The sequence below is a fragment of the Mugil cephalus genome, chromosome 20 (genome assembly GCF_022458985.1).
Source record: "Mugil cephalus isolate CIBA_MC_2020 chromosome 20, CIBA_Mcephalus_1.1, whole genome shotgun sequence".
NCBI classification, from domain to species: Eukaryota; Metazoa; Chordata; class Actinopteri; order Mugiliformes; family Mugilidae; genus Mugil; species Mugil cephalus.
Genome location: NC_061789.1, coordinates 4,664,955 through 4,680,684, shown reverse-complemented (window position 1 = coordinate 4,680,684; position 15,730 = coordinate 4,664,955). Strand labels below are relative to the sequence as shown.

Here is a 15,730-nt window from a genome sequence, read left to right as displayed (position 1 = left end):
ATGTGTGTCAGAAATAGAGATAAAGTATGTGGCAGAGAAAGATGATGCATGTGCAAAAAAAAACTGGCACAAGAAATAAATACTGGGCCAGAAGTTTGAGAAATAAGAAAAAGAAGAGGAGCGTACTTGAAGCATTTTTTTAAGTGTATTCATAATTCATATACATATTGACAGGTTTCTAATACAGCATGGTTTCTGATAGTGTAACTGTCTTCTTTCAGCTTTGACTTTTTTTTTTTTAGTTTTTTACAAGAATAACAATAAAAAATGATAAAGACAACACCATGTACGACTCACTTTTAAATTCTTATGGCAATGCTTCTTTTGAATGGATTTTGCATCTCCCGATTAAATTGCTGCTGTGTCACAGAAGAATGAAAAGTACTTGGTCGGGCTCGGTCCCACTCCCCCCCCCCCCCCCCCCCCCCCCCCCCCCCCCAAAAATGTCCACATGACACCCTTTCTCCAAAGTTCAGGTCAGAAAACGTTTCGTAACTGCCCGAGAAAACGGGAACTCGGCGCGAAGAACATCCAAACCTGGTACACGGCTCCACAACCAATGGAAACTCCCCAGCGTCCTGTCCTCCCATCTTTTTTTTTTTTTTTTTTTTCCAGCCAGCATGGTTAAAGATGGTGGACACGCATTAGTCCTTAGTGTTATTTCCTCCTCTGACAAGTCTCTCTCCGTCTCTTTGCACATTACGAACATTTTGTACTTGAAAAATAAGATCGCGTTCCATCTGATTTTTCGTGAATACTATCTGTACCGTAAAAACCCCAGTGATGAAAAATAAGAACACTTTTCAAAAGGACCAAAAATGGAATCAAAGACCCAGATATTTCGGCATTTTTCAGATTCTCTCTCACACACACACACTCTCACACACACACACTCGCTTCTCACTCATACACGACTTTAGAAAGGCAACAGATGTCCGTTCTCCAAGGCAATAATGTCTTTGTGGCAAACTCGACCCTGACATTCCAGACAACATCACTCTGGCTCCTCCCTCTCCAGGAATGGAAAAAAAAAATAAAAAAAAATAATAATAATAAAATAAATCCAAATTCATGTGTCGTCTGATTATAAAGTGAGATACATCCATTGTCATGAGTAAATACTGATGAGGATACAAAGTAATAATGAGGACTAAAATAATAATTGTGACCATCCTAATATCGTAAGATAAAAATACTACTTGTGAAAGGATAGAAAATCCTCCCCCTTTCTTTTTTTTTTGGGTTTGACACCCAACTTGCTCCCGATACACCTCTTAAAAGCAAAAAGAAAAACTGAAAAGAAGTTAAATGATAATACAGATGATAAACAGGAGTTTAACACTTTAACGGTGTCTCAGGAAAATCAAAGGAAGCCTAGAGAGGAAGTTTGTTTCTTTTTGTTTTTTTTCCTCCGTCTTTCAATCCACTTCGATCTTTGTATTTTTTTCTCCTTTAGTCTTTTTCTTGTAGCTCCATTCATCCATGTTGCAAGTTTTTGTTTTCCTTTTTTTTTTCTGCTGAAGCGCAATAATTCTCCTTAAAAAAAAAAAAAAAAAATGTGTATTTTTCTCCGTAGTCTTAAATGTAAATAATGCAGATTCCTGTTGAGAAATTGTACATTCCCTTTAAGTTGTCGTCCGTCAAAGATGCCATGTCGTGTCTTTTTCACATTTCTCAGTCTCCTACTGTCCAAACTGACCTGAGGGGAAAGAGACACAAGAGCGATGAGCTCACACATTTTAAACCAGTTTTTTTTTTATATATATATATTTGCCAAAAAGCTGCTCAATTTGTGAGTGAAGACCTGGAAGATTTTCTTTGACAGGGTTTCAGGAAGCCACCAACAAAGAGCAACAGCATCAGGCCAGAAAGCAAAACAGGATTTTACTGAACAAATAAGTGAATGCTCTTCTGAATTAATTGTGGAGAGAGCAGGTCAGAGACGTGACCAGGACCAAGAGTGAGTCTGGAAATCATAATGTACAAGTCCCTCAAGGACACACACCTTCCCATAGATGAGAATAACCACTGTATCTCCATGGTAACCATACAGAAAATAGTGACAGCCTTAAAGTGCTAAGACGACATCAATAGATGGTGAGATGTCTTTTTACATGCATGTGTCTTCAGAATCTCTAAATCACTGTCAGATCTCAAATTTAAGAACTAGAAACATACAGATGAGTCTGAACTTACAGATCTCAGCCTCTTGCGTCTCCTCCTCCTCCTCTCCGATCCTCTCAGCCTCTCTCTGACTGCTCCAGGTAGAAGGATTTGGCTGGCCGGATGCTCTGGGTAAACTGAATGACGAAGAGATGAGAACAGGTTGAGGAAAAACAGAGGGAAAACTGAAGAGACTGAACAAAATTAAAGATATTTTTCACTAAATGCCACAAATGAGAACCAACCTCTCTTTCTTTACCTTGTGCTTCGGACACCGCAGCGAGAAGTTATCTTCGTTCAGAGAGCAATCTGGCAACGGGACAGGGAACGTTACTACCGCATGTAGTAATGTCATTGAGAAAGAACCGTGTAGCTTTTGTGTATTTCTACTCACCAGCTTCAATAGCACACATGTAGTGGTAGCGAAGTGTACAACCTTTACTGTAGCAGCCCAGGGTTGAGCCGACCATCTCACAGTACGAGCAGCACTGAGAAGAGAAGGTGTTTTTTAACGGTGACAGGTCGAATCTAAAAATCTGCAAACCCGAAACAACACAGGTCAAAGATAAGAGGACACTCACTGTTTCTCTGGCGCCATCTAGTGCCTCCTGCAGGCCATAAAGCCTGCCGTTGACGAGATACACCCCACTGGTCCACACTATGCATCCTTCGTGGACCCACAGCTCCTCCGGGTCCATGGGCATCTGAGGCAGCTGTGCGAGTTGCGCCAAGGGTCCCAGGGAATCCAGGGCGGGCGGAGGAGGCTGGAAGGGCAGGGACGCCTTGCTGTTGGATGGCACCATCCTGGGAGAGTCGTCGCTGGACTTGTGCCTCCTTTTGAAGCGGGGGTGAGAGGTCAGCTTCCTGTGCTGAGGTCGCTGTTGAGCTTCGTCAACCGGCGGCTGCGGCGGCGGTTTCGGCGCCTGCTGTTGGTCGATTTCGAGGTCCGGCTCTCTCTTGAGCTCAGGGATGGGCCGGGTGTCCAGATTCATGTCCCAGGTTAGGGATGTTTTAACGGCGGCGCACGCGGAAGAAGAAGAAGAAGAAGACGGTGCCGTGTTGCTGAAATTGCTCGCCACATGCATCATCATTTCCTCCTTCGCTGGAGGGGAGGAAGGTCTGACTGTAGTGTTAAGAGTTGTTGCGTTTGTATCTAGTCTGACGGCATAGTCACTCTCAGTCGAGGGATTGGTAAATTTAGCCTCTTGTGTTTGCGAGTCTTGGACGGTGCTCAGAGGATTTGAGGTTATTTCTGAATTTGGTCCCGTTTTGTTTGTGCCTGTGGTTGCCTGACATTGTCTGACCTGCGGCGGATTCTTGGGGAGCTTTGCAGCATATTCAGCCGGATAGTACGGCCCGTAGAGATCTCCAAGGTGTTTGTAATTTGCCCATTTCTGACACAGGCAACATAGCAGGCGGCCAGAATGATTGGTTTCCGTAATCACTGGGCCTGCAACAACATAGCCAGATGACGGAAGTGCTTTTCCTGACTGAAGTGTGGTTTCCACCTCGTCCATCTCCCTCTTCTCTGATTCCCTGTCTCTCCTCGACAACTGGGAGGAAAGAGCTGATGTCAGGAGAGACTCAATTCCACTCGCGCCTGGTTTCCCTCCAACTGTACCGCGCTCCCCTTTCATCTTGTCCTCCTCTGCGTTCACAATGGTGCACACTGCCCCGATCTCGGGTACTTTCTTCTCAACGTGTATGTGAGGAACAAACGGGCCTTTCCTGCTCGGATCCACGAAAACCGTACCGAGACCACCTCCCGCCCTTAAAGGTGTATCTGGGTCGTCTTTATCCATGGAAGGCGTCGGCGCAGCAGTCCTTCTCCTCCGCCTCCTCTGTCTTCCACTTCCCTCCGCCGACTCGTCTTCATCCTTCACTCCTCTGCGTCTCCGTCGCACAGGCTTGACCTCAACCTCCGGCTGTGCGTCCTCGCTTTCGACATCCACTTTCACTACCTGGGTTAAAACAGGTGGGGCCAGGGGTGGAGCGCTCTGACTGTCCGGCAGAGGGGGTGGTGCCGTGGGGGTTGGTGTGCTGCTGGGGGTCTGCATTGGCACTGGGCTTATAGCGGCGGCTGTAATTGGAATGGGTGTGGCTGAAGGAGCGCTCAGACTCGTGCTCTGCGGCTGGCCTTGAGACTGGGGCTGTGTTTGCACTTGGGTCTGAGCTCGCTTTTGTTTATTGACACTCCCAACGGGCCTGCCCTTTTTTTTGCCAGACGGGAAATAGCCTTTGGGCACAATGCTATCTAGCTGCTTTGAGTCTTGTGGAGACAGACTGGACCTACCAGAGCACATTTGATGCTGTCTGTGCAGCATGTGTCCTTGAGCCTGGCTATGGTGGGGAGGGGTGGTTCCATAGTAGTCACTGCCAGGATAATCATCAAATCCCATGCCAGATTCTTGAAGTTTCTGTCGAAGGAGGTTAGCAGCTGACTGTTCTCCTCTTCTTGTCTCAAGCTGCTGGTAAGTGTTTGTGAAATGTTGAATATCTGAGAGGGCAGATGAAGAGGGAGGCGGGGAGCCCTGGACCGGGCGGGGAAGAGGTGGAGGAGGGGGCAAAGGTCCGAGCAAAGCGAAGTCTTCCTTGTCACCAGATGCTGACGCAACGGCAGATCCTAATCCAAAGTCAAAGTCTTGTTGTTTGAGGACCTGAGACGTCTGATGTGGATCGCATGGGTAAGCAGAGGGAGGTAAAGGTCCCGTTTCATCAACTCCTCTGAAGGGAATCATGTCATTTAAAGAGTGACTTTCATCCATGTAACTATCCTCCCCTCCTGCAACCCTGGGGAAATGTGCTAAGTCTTGGTCCTGTGAATCATTAAACGCTGGTATTTCTGAGTGAGAGAAGCCTGGGTAATGATTTGAGTCATCATCAGCGTGGCTTGCTGGCTTTTTAATATTTGGTGTAATTTTCTGCACTATTGCCTCCAGCTTCAAGCCGCGGCCTTTTCTGTGAGGCAAAACCTTGGTGTTACCACTTGATGGAGACAGAGGTTGTGAAAAGGTATTCTCTCCTGGCAGAGGGGAAGAGAGCCTGGGACACGGGATATCTGAACTGGATGAGTCATCTTCATTGTGATGGCTGGACTCGGACTGAGCCCCAGGAGAGTGATGTGAATTTGTGGCGGCCCTCTGCTGAGACACATCGTGTAGTTGCCTTTTGGCGGGAATGGGAGAGATAAAAGAGCGGACTCTCCTCCTTAATATTAGTGGATTTGTGTCTCCAGATCCCCCGGATTTAGTCTGTCGCTGAACCTGTGGTGGAGTGGAGTTGATATCAGCAAGAGGCTTAGCGGAGCTGGATGGAGGAGGTGGGCAGGGATGTTTGACTTCCTCTGCGGCCACTCTTGAGAACTCAGGTTCAGCAGCATTTTGCCCGTGAGAAATCTGCGGAGGAATAGGCCCATGTGAAACTACAGGAGCAGGAGGAGGGAGCGTGGGAGGCGGCTGGGGAGGTGGCGGCTGTGCCCTGTAGTAAGCGTCCCCCTCGATTATTCGAGCGCTTTCTCTTCCTCCAGAATGCGCAGACTCCCACATTTTCATATCGTAGAAAGCGCTTTGATGGTGCAGCGATGATTTAGCTGTGTGTTGTTCACTGGCCATGTCAGGTTGGGGGATCATCCTCTGTCTTTGCTCCGATTGGCTGACCTTATGTCTTCCAGGAGAAGAGCCAGGCTGCATCATCATCTCCTTTGACGGCCTGTTCATTGCTTTTACCCAGTCGCTCATGTCATGGGGGAGATGGGGGGGGCCACGAGGGTGGGGGTACATTTGAAGCTTATTTGCGGATTGAGTCTGAGGGGATAAATTGTGGTAAGGGTGGTGAGAGGGAAAATGGGGATTACTTCGTGACATCATGTTTCCCTCTCTTGTATCTCCGTATCGATATCCAGGAAATGCACTGCCACTTCCTGTCGACAGATCTACCCCGTGAAGATAAGACTGATGCCTCGACGGTGAAGATAAAGGATTAGTGCTCATTGGATGAGAAGGCAGGGGGGTGATATCAACACTGCCTCGCCTATAGGGGTCAGCATTAAGAACAACTGATGGATGAACAGGCTTGGAATGATACTCCATGTTTGCCTCATTAGCCCCACCGCCGCCGCCGTGATGTTCAGTGTGTGAACTCACAGCATCTGCCATAACCTCCTTTGGTGTCATTTCCATTTTCATCATCGGTTTCTCTCCAGTTTCCTTTTTACTTAGATCACTGGCTGCTGCTGCAGGAGAGGAAAATGGCTGTTGAATCACAGAGGCCCCACTCTGACTTTTTTCCCGATCTCTCTCTCTGTCACTCTCCCTGTCCCTCTCTGGTGTGCTGCGTCGGTTTGGCGACACATCACAGATGACAGAGCGCCGCTCTGATGGGGCTAATATGGAGCCTGATGATTTCTGAGACTCGCTTTGACCAATGCTGCCGGCTAGAGGCTCTGGCTCTTGCAAGAGGAGCTCCTGCACAGCGGAGGATGGAGTGGACACATTAGATAACGCTTTTCTCTGTGGCAGGGAATAGTCAGCCAAGTTTATATGTTTCGGTGGGGGCTTTTGAGAGTCTGCAGTCGGTGGTAAATGACTCTGGGACACACCCACCTCAGTTTTTTCAGCGTTTTGCAGAATTTTAGTACTGGACACTTCTGACTTCACTAAGGACTGAGGATCAATGGTAAAGTCTGGTTCACTTCCATGTTTCTGGTTTGGCGGTTTTCCAGAACTGCCCATTTGGGCCGAAAGAACTGAACCCTCAATTACTCCACTTTGCATTCTCATTCCTTCACTCACGCCATATGGATGTCGGGTTTGAAACTGTTGAGCTTGGAGATGTGCAGGAAATGCCTGTTCGGGCCGTCCGTAACGTCTATCTAGATTGTAACCTTGAAGGACCTCTTGCAAAAGGCTCGGGAACTGCTGCATCTGTGAATTCTCCTCAGGACCTTTGGCTCCTGCCACTTGACCTTTCTTCACTACGGGCTCTGCTACAGAACCAGCATCTTTCGGATGCATGGGACCATAACCAGTTTGGGTTTGTTGGTACCCTAAGTATCTGGGATTTGACTCCATCGCAGCTACAGGGCCAGCCCTCCCTTTGCTCTTAATGGATAAATCTGACCCATATGGTGATTCTGGGTAGCCATATTTATGTGGACCAGACTGGGGAGGGTTTTGAGGCCGTCCAAAGTTTGATTTCTGGTAATGGGAGGAATACAGACTAAGATCGACACCTTCCTCTCCATTATGACTGCCTGACTCTTTTAAGTAAGCGTGTGACTGTTTCTCTTCTATACAGTTGTCTTGGGGATGCTTATTTTTTTCAGTTTGATTTCCCTCAGACCGAGCTGAAACAATCACGCCAACACTACTGGCATTCTGTTGTTCCTCAGATGTGTGGTTTTCTTCCTTCTCATTTTTGTGTAATCCGGAGTGCAACCTATTTTCTTTGTCCTGACCATTTTGTGCATTGACCTCTCCATCCCGTTGCATCTGGCTACTACCTTTGTCTATTTTGTCAACCGTGCCTTCATATTCATTTTTGATGACTTCATTTTTAATTTCCGATGTCTTCCTGTTGCCATCTCTGCGGTCATTATAAGTTAAACCAGGCTCTTGGACACAATTTGGCATGAGGGAAGGAATATTGGAGGAGGCGGATGAGGAAACTGGAGGTGTTGAATGTGAAGTCGGGCCAGTCTCTGAAGACTGACATCCAAAGGATGGCGATGATGACGAAGAAGGAATGCGAGCTTCGTTTGCTTTTGTTTCAGATACGACTGGTTCTTTTGATGGTGAATCAGATGTGACTGCTTTAACATTTAATGCTTGTCCAGCCTGTAGTTGCGTTGGACTCTGAGATGGAGGGTGATAGCCAGCTGGTTCTGATCCACTGCTTGCACCGCTCATTTGCCTCACTCTCCTATGCTCCCCCTCAGAAAAGTGCTCCTCTCTCTCCGCCTTGGTCATTGGTGGCCCTGCTGCTAACATCAATGAGGAATCTTCCTCAGCACCAGCATCTAAGCTGGCGCCATCACCAACCCCCACTGCACTTCCGTCCTTGACCGTGCTAGTACTCGAGGCTGCACTCGCATTTCGGCTACGTGGTTGCGAAGGAGGCACGGCATGCGTTGCCTGTTGCATCTGCCCGACATCTTTTTTCTTCTGCGAAAGCACGGTGTCAGTGAGGAGCATGTGCTGAACTGTGTTTGGTAAATTGGCTACCTGTGAGCTCAAGGCATTAAGACTATTCATGCCGGCATCCTGCATTTTGTCGAGTGAAGACGATGAATACATAGAGGGGCCTTCCTCTCGGGATCCAATTCCCGAAGCCAGACCCATTTTATTACGGCCTGAGGAAGGAGGTACTCCACCTGCACTCATGCTGTGAGCTTTATGACTGCCACTGCTACCACAACTACTGATGCTGCTGTTTGAGTTGGGCGTGGGACTTAACTGGGGCATGGTCTGCAGTAATCTACCATGACCGTGGCTGCTACGGGGGTTTACTGTAGGAGGATGTGACGGTCCGTGACCTGAGGGGTTTCCATGTGCCTCGGAAACACCCATCAATGGGGAAGGAGAAGAGCTACAGCTGGGGGAATGCACTGCGGAGGCAGCGGGCGACGGGTTCGATATTGGGCTAAAGTTTTGGTTGATTTGAGTCTGTTGAACATTCGAATGCATCGGGGATTTGGCTATTTCTTGAGATGCTGGCTGAGGTATACTGGGATTGGAGGGTTGATGATGTTTAGCATAAACAGAGCCTGGGGACGGGCCCTGGTGCTGCATCTTGAGAGAGTTGTCATAACCTACCCCTAAATTGTGCTGCGAGTTGCGGTGCTGTAGTGTGGCCTGCTTGTGAAGTGAATGCGTCTGTGGGGAATATCCAGGATAATTCGAAGCATGGTAACTCTGTTGAACATTCTCCATTGGACCCACATTGTTCGCAGTAACTGAACTGGAGATTGAGTTTGAACTAGAATTTAAACTGGGAGAACTGTTGACTTTGGGATCAAACCCAGTGCTAGCAGCCCCGTCGAGATATCTCTGCGGAGGGGGGCTATACATTCCTGATGACCCAGTGGAAGCTGCAGCCTGTGGAGAGTAGTGCGGGTACTGTGGGGTCATTCGATGCCCAGAGTGAGGATAGCTCCTATGCTGCTGTCCATGGTGGACAGCTGAGAAGGTCTGCCCGAGCTGGCGGTGTTGCATCTGAGAAGCTTGCACAGACTGCATTGCTGGGTTCTGACTCATATTGTACTGATGAGAAGGAGAGAACGCTCCGGCACCTGCACCTGACCCAGCACTGGAGCCATAGTCTACTGGATATGGTGACATAAGGCCAGATGACGGTGCAGCGCTAGATCCAGGATGTCGGTACTGGTGAGGTATATGTCCATCAATATTAGGGTAACCAAAGCCTCCCCCGTAACCCATGCCTCCCCTTCTGTGCCGGTCCTTTCCACCCATCGAAAAATAATAATCCATGGCCTCCTTCCTGTATGGGTTGTTGCTGTTGTCACTGTGAATGTTACCCTGTGTTGGCGGCGGCTCCACAGCTCCTCTGCTTCTAGCACTGTAGGCGAGCATGTGACTGGCTTGACTTGGGTGGTGGTGGCCTCTGTGCAGCCTCTGCTGTTGCATCCCTGCATAATCATCTGTCATCCTTGGGGAGATCTGGGGCTCCGCTGGCTGAGGGGGATAAGGAGGTCCGCCTCCACCCCTCCCACTGAACCCAGGGGGGAGGGACGGGGGAGCAGGACTGTTAGAAAAATTCTGCATTGTTCATCCAAGTTTGGATTGAAAACGGAAATGTCTGTCAGCGTCTATATCAGGGAATGATTCCGATCCGAAACTGGAAGGCTTATGGCATTAACCATAGATGACAAAGAGAGAGTCTATGGCCTGGCAGTAAAACAAGGAAATGCTTTTCAAATCCACTGAAGTGCTGGAGCAAAGGAATATGTTTATATATAGATTGCAGATATTATATTCACTTTTTGTAGTGTAAATACTAGATAGATGATAATTTTGCGGAAAAGGTCAAATTGTGAAAATCGTTTTTTTTCCAATGCAATTCAGGGTCTTAAATGATTTCTTTCAAAAGAGATATGTAAAGAAGTCGCTTTCTACTCCAGGAAAGTACGAGATTAAAAATAAGCAGTCACTCCCAAAAAGCTGAAGTCGTTTGGCACTGAGCAGGCAAAATGGTCTCATGGACGACTGCCACATCACCATGTGATATTTCCAACCTTAAATGTCTTAACATGTATACGCTCCACTATAATAACAGCTCAAGCAAGCAGAGATTTTCTTTTTTTCTAAGGACTGAACGGAGTTGTGATCCAATCACATCTTGTGTAAAAAAAAGAAAAAGGAAAAAAATCTCAATAAAACCATTGAGACTACGTCCGGTCACAGCAATCCTTCAGTTCGTCAACATGTGCAAGTTCTCCGGGAACTGACTCACACCTGTGTGAGACAAAACCTCCAGTAACAGAATCAAGAAGCCTGAATGCAGACCTTCATTTAAACCTCCCAGAGGGGAACACTCCATGGATATTTTCTTCGGCTCTTGGATGCAGAATGTAACACTTTTTCAGATGTTCTTTCGAATACTGTTTTCAGTTCCTTGCTACTGCATGCATTCATTTGGACTGTAGAAGTATTTGGTCCTTATTTAGTCATCGCTCTCCTTGACCGTGTTGTAGCTCTTCTTGCGTGCCTTCAGCGTGCAGCCGCCTTACCTTTGTTTTCTCCTTTCAACCATCATTTTAATTCTACCTAGTTCCTTGGCAACAATTTTCCAAAAGGAGGGTAATCCATTTATTCCACTTCAAGTTCATTCGATTCGAGCTCCCGTTCTCCGTTTCTCTTCAATGTTTCCGTGCAGATACATTCATTTTCCACGAGCTGCCGATCAGAAGGGCTCTGAAAACACAAAAGATAAATGGAAAGAGTTAGCAGGCATAAATGATACAGCAACTTTAGCAGAAATCCATTTCCTTATAGCTCTCTTACGATCATGCTATTACAGAAAACAAGGCATTTTGGGCAGTTTTTTTGGATATTACAATGACCTGGACCATCACAGATATGTATGATTTGATTTGATTAGATGTGAAGTGATCGTACACTTGAATTTCAACATTTCTGGCGCCGTTTCAACATAAACCTAACATCAGGACAGTCACAAAGGGCAAATTAGTGCACGATTGCTATATTACAATATAATAACTCAAGTCTCAAGATGCAACTGAATCAGAGTCCCCAGAGATGCCCTTGTGTCAGCTTTTTTTTGTATATGCCATGACCTGGAGGACTGAAAACATTCACAGACACGGTGCCACTACAAGTACAACTACAAATAAAATGAAGGACATGATTAAGTGTTTGTTTAGCCCATCTACACCTTAGATTACTTCCATTTCAAAATGGTTGAAACTGTGTTCAGTTGCAGGTAAAATTAAAATGGTTTCAACTGCAAACCAATCACACGGGCACGTCTCAAGTGTAATTACCAAAACAAAATTAATGCAAACTTTACTTCAACGTCTGATACATTCTACTCATTACTTCACCACTGAAATAAAAGGCCTGCCAGCTTTCATATCAACGCTTCGATTTTGATATTCACAGCGAGTACAGCCTTTACTTTGCTTTAACAATAGAAGCTGGAGCCGTCTCTCCTGACTGATAACGAACAGGTTCGTCAGAGTGAACAAGCAGCAGCAGCAGCAGAAGCAGCAGCAGCGTGCCATTAAGACGACAAAGTAACACGGACAAGGTCGCCAAGTCTGCCTCACAGGTAAACAAACAAACTTGTGGAGGCGACGAGACAGAAGCGGACCATCCCACACCGTCTCCACTCGCACTAAAGACCCTTAACTTTGTTTTAAGGAGGGTTTCCATTATTGCGGGTGGATAATTAAAGGCACCTTTATGGGGTCAGCGCCGTTAATCGCCATGCGTTACACAAGCCGCTATCGTCTTAGGAGACACTGTAAAATGGTTAATGGCACTGAAACAACATTAGCATTAACACTCACTTGCCAGTTCATTAAGTACACTAGTGAAAACTTTCTAATACAACAGCCCTGCGGTAATTCTCAGCTTCATGATAATCATCCTCTCCAGCAATGGCTTGTTTCTATTATTTAGACAGTAGGCTAGGCTAAGGGCCCCTAGCTTGGTGACAGGTTTGATTCCCTCTATGCCCAGACTACACTGTGCATGGATACCCACTGGTTAAATGCAGGGAACAAATCCCTTGCGTACACGCATACAAACGTTGAAGCAAAGCAACTAAATTTGTCGGGTTTCTCGAAGACGTTTTGCTACATCTGTGGAGGGGAGTTTGGGTTTAAATAGGTTTATCCGTGGGTGTTATCCATCAGAAATTTATATGACTAGTGTCTGCAAGTCCCTTAACAGACAGGTCTACAGGGTAAATAAAGCTGATTTAATTTGAGTTGAAATGAGCGTAGAGTTGAATCTCCACCTTTCTGGCATCGTTTCAACACAAAACGAACATCAGGACTGTCTCAAAGGGAAAATTAGAGCACGACTGTTATATCAGAATATCCACCAAAAAAAAAAAAACGAGGTAATCTGGACTTGTACTGTTTCTTCTGTACTCTTAATTCACCAGGTCTCTGACAAGGAGTTTGGGTTTAAATAGGCACAGAAGCTCTAGTGACGTTTTGACCAAAAAAGTCCCCTCTGAGCCCTCATCAGTCCTTTAGAACTGAGGAGGCTACTTGGATGAAACATCGTCAAGAATCTCTACAAGTCCCTGGGCCTTTCTCCAGCGTTTTTGGGTACTGCCATGACCTGGATGGCTGAGAACCATCACAGACGTGAATACAGAGCAAATAAAGCTGATTTAATTTGAGGTGAAATGCCCGTAGAGTTGCATTTCAACGTAAACCAAACATCAGGACAGTCACGAAGGACAAATTGGTGCACAGCTGTTATATCAGAATATCAAAAAAAGACAACAACCGGGTAATCTGGAAGTGTAGTGTTTCTGGAAGACGTTTCACCACATCATTGAGGGTGTTACCCATTAGAAAATCACATGCCTAGTGTCTTTTTGATCCAAAAAAAGTCTACTCTGAGTTCTCACCAGTCTTTTAGAAATGAAGAAGCTACTTGGATGAAACGTCTTCAAGACTCTCTACAAATCCAGGGGTGTTTCTTCAGTGTTTTTGTATACTGCCACGACTTGGACAGTATCCAAATTAGTGCATGACTGTTTTATTAGAATATAATAATCCAAATCTTGGATGCAACATCTTCAGAAGTCCCTAGAGATGCCCTTGTCTCAGCTTTTTCTTTTTTTTGGTGTATGACCTGGAGGACTAAGAACATTCACAGACACGGTGACACAGTACTTGTATTAACATGCATTTGTTTTCACCGGCGTATCTAACGCTACGGCAAGGGAGTGGAAGACCACAGATATATATGATATGACAGGACAAGAGGCGAAACTGTTGTACCCGTTGTTCCGGTATTCGCGGTTATCCAATTAGAAGAAGACATTATCTCAATCCTCCATTCTGTCGTACACCCAAACCTTAAAATTAAAACTTTGCCTTTGACGTTATAGCCTCAATCCTTAAAGTCAAGCTTAAAAAGTTTCTCATTATGTCCTGATCTCTGACTTTTCATTCTTATCTCTGTATTGTAGCCTATCATGGGATTTCTTGTTTTCCCCTCTGATTAACCATTAATGCTCATTCTCAGATGGGAGAGGACTCTGTAGAAACCCTACGGGTTTCCCCAATCCCTCCTAGGACTGTATTATATACTATTCATTGTTCGGATTTCGTTTTTTTTTCTTTAAATACGGTGCAAATAAATAAATAAACTAGACCCTGGAGGGGAGAAAAACTGCACAATCATAATCAATCAAGTCTGATATGAGGCATCATCAGTCAGGTTTGAGATCAAGTGATGCGTTAAGGGACCAAAGCCTCGAAAGGAGCTGCGTTTAGAAGCCCACATTATTATTATTATCATTATTGTTATTATTCAATCACAGCAGCTCAGTTTGCACGACCGAGCAGCAGCGTTCAGTGCAGCAGCAGCAGCAGTAATAACAAAGCAGTCAATCAATTACAGAGCTGCCTAATTGATACGAGCAACGTCTCTGCAGATAAATAATGATCCGAAGCTAGCTCCGGGTTTACGTGGACGGTTTATGTCGATTCAGACTAGAAAACTACGGTGGCTACATTAGCCGGCAGCTACGCATTACACTTAGCTTCTCCTAGCTTCTTAAGCTAAGGCTAGCTTGAACCACCTTCTGAAAAAAAAAAAAAAAATGCTGCAAATTAAATGAGCGAGCTAGCCGCAAAATGCAAGGATAGCTAACTAAGCTGGACGGGTTAGCATTTTAGCAGGACGGCTAATTTAGAACAAGCCCTTACGAGTCCAAGCACACACACACACGCACACACACACAAATACAAATACAAAAAAAAAAAACCCCGAAAAGCTAAAAGAAGGAGCAGCTACAAACGAGGGGTGATTAGGTGCAGATGTTTGCCCTCCTCCTCCTCCTCCACCACCTCCTCTTCTTCTTCTTCTTCTTCTTTCTTATTATTCCTCCTCCTCGGTGAGTAAATGTGTTAGCTAGCATAAATACTAGAAAGGAGACCTGGCGTGGCGTGGGTGCTCGCATCTGAAAATTACCGTCACGCAGGCTGACATTTTCCCTTCAAACACAAACCAGCCAGGAGCCGAGTGCTAAGCTAACTGAGCGCATACCTGAAATGAAAAACGCAGCGGTGCAAGGCCCCATCGAGGAGACTGGAGGACTGGAGACTGGAGGGCTGCGTGTTGTTTCTTTTTCTTTTTTCTGTGTTTCTTTTTTTTTTTTTTTGTGACAATCCCCACTGCTGCTGCTGCTGTTGCCGCTGCTGCTGTTGTGCAGGCAGGAAGAAACCCGAGTCTGGAGTCGACCGCTCCGCCGCTTTTTTCCTCTCTCTTGCCCCCCCTCCTCCTCCTCCACCACCACCACCACCACCTCCTCCTCCTCCACCTCCTTCTTCTTCTTCTCCTCGTAGAGTCCAGACAACCCCGACCAGCACCAGGCGAAGTCGAGGGGGCCCCGTCACGACCACGACACTCGGATCCCGGGCCTTTCTTTTCCCCGATGTGCCCCCCCCCTCTCTCTCTCTCTTGCTTTCTCCTCCTCCTCCTCCTCCTCCTCCTTATTCTCCTTCTTCTTCTTCTTCTTTTTTTTTGCGTTAATCCTTTTGTCCTCACCTCCTAGAAATTGATGGGAACGGCGCACAATCGGGGTGCCTGTGGGTCCCGTAAACCAGCAGCGAGGTCCATACACCCCCGCCCCCTCCTTCTCTCCTTCCCTCCTCCTCCTCCTCCTCCTCCCCTCCTCCCTCCTTCCCTCCTTCTCTCCTTCCACACACACCGCTGAGGTGATTCCACCTATCTCGGGCTTAAAAATCTAAAAACCAGCCAACCTCCATTTATCGCGCAAACACACACACACACGCGCGCGCACGCACGCACGCACAAACACACACTTCTTCAGCTTC

At 46.5% G+C, this 15,730-nt stretch overlaps 1 protein-coding gene across 2 annotated transcripts; it reads right to left on the bottom strand.

Annotated features, from left to right (window-relative positions):
* Positions 1–126: 126 nt before the first annotated feature.
* On the bottom strand, positions 127–15,526 carry tcf20 (transcription factor 20). Of its 2 annotated transcripts, none has more exons than XM_047571182.1 (6): positions 14,940–15,526; positions 2,745–11,093; positions 2,558–2,651; positions 2,409–2,472; positions 2,197–2,300; positions 127–1,699 (listed from the first exon to the last, which is right to left on the bottom strand). In XM_047571182.1, exons 2-6 carry the CDS (start codon positions 9,942–9,944, stop codon positions 1,683–1,685), a joined length of 7,479 nt encoding a protein of 2,492 aa, XP_047427138.1. In that variant the 5' UTR covers positions 9,945–11,093; positions 14,940–15,526; the 3' UTR covers positions 127–1,682. The 2 variants fall into 2 exon arrangements, with proteins under 2 accessions (XP_047427138.1, XP_047427139.1); XM_047571183.1 differs by having other exon boundaries at positions 2,423–2,472.
* Between the last annotated feature and the right edge of the window lie 204 nt (positions 15,527–15,730).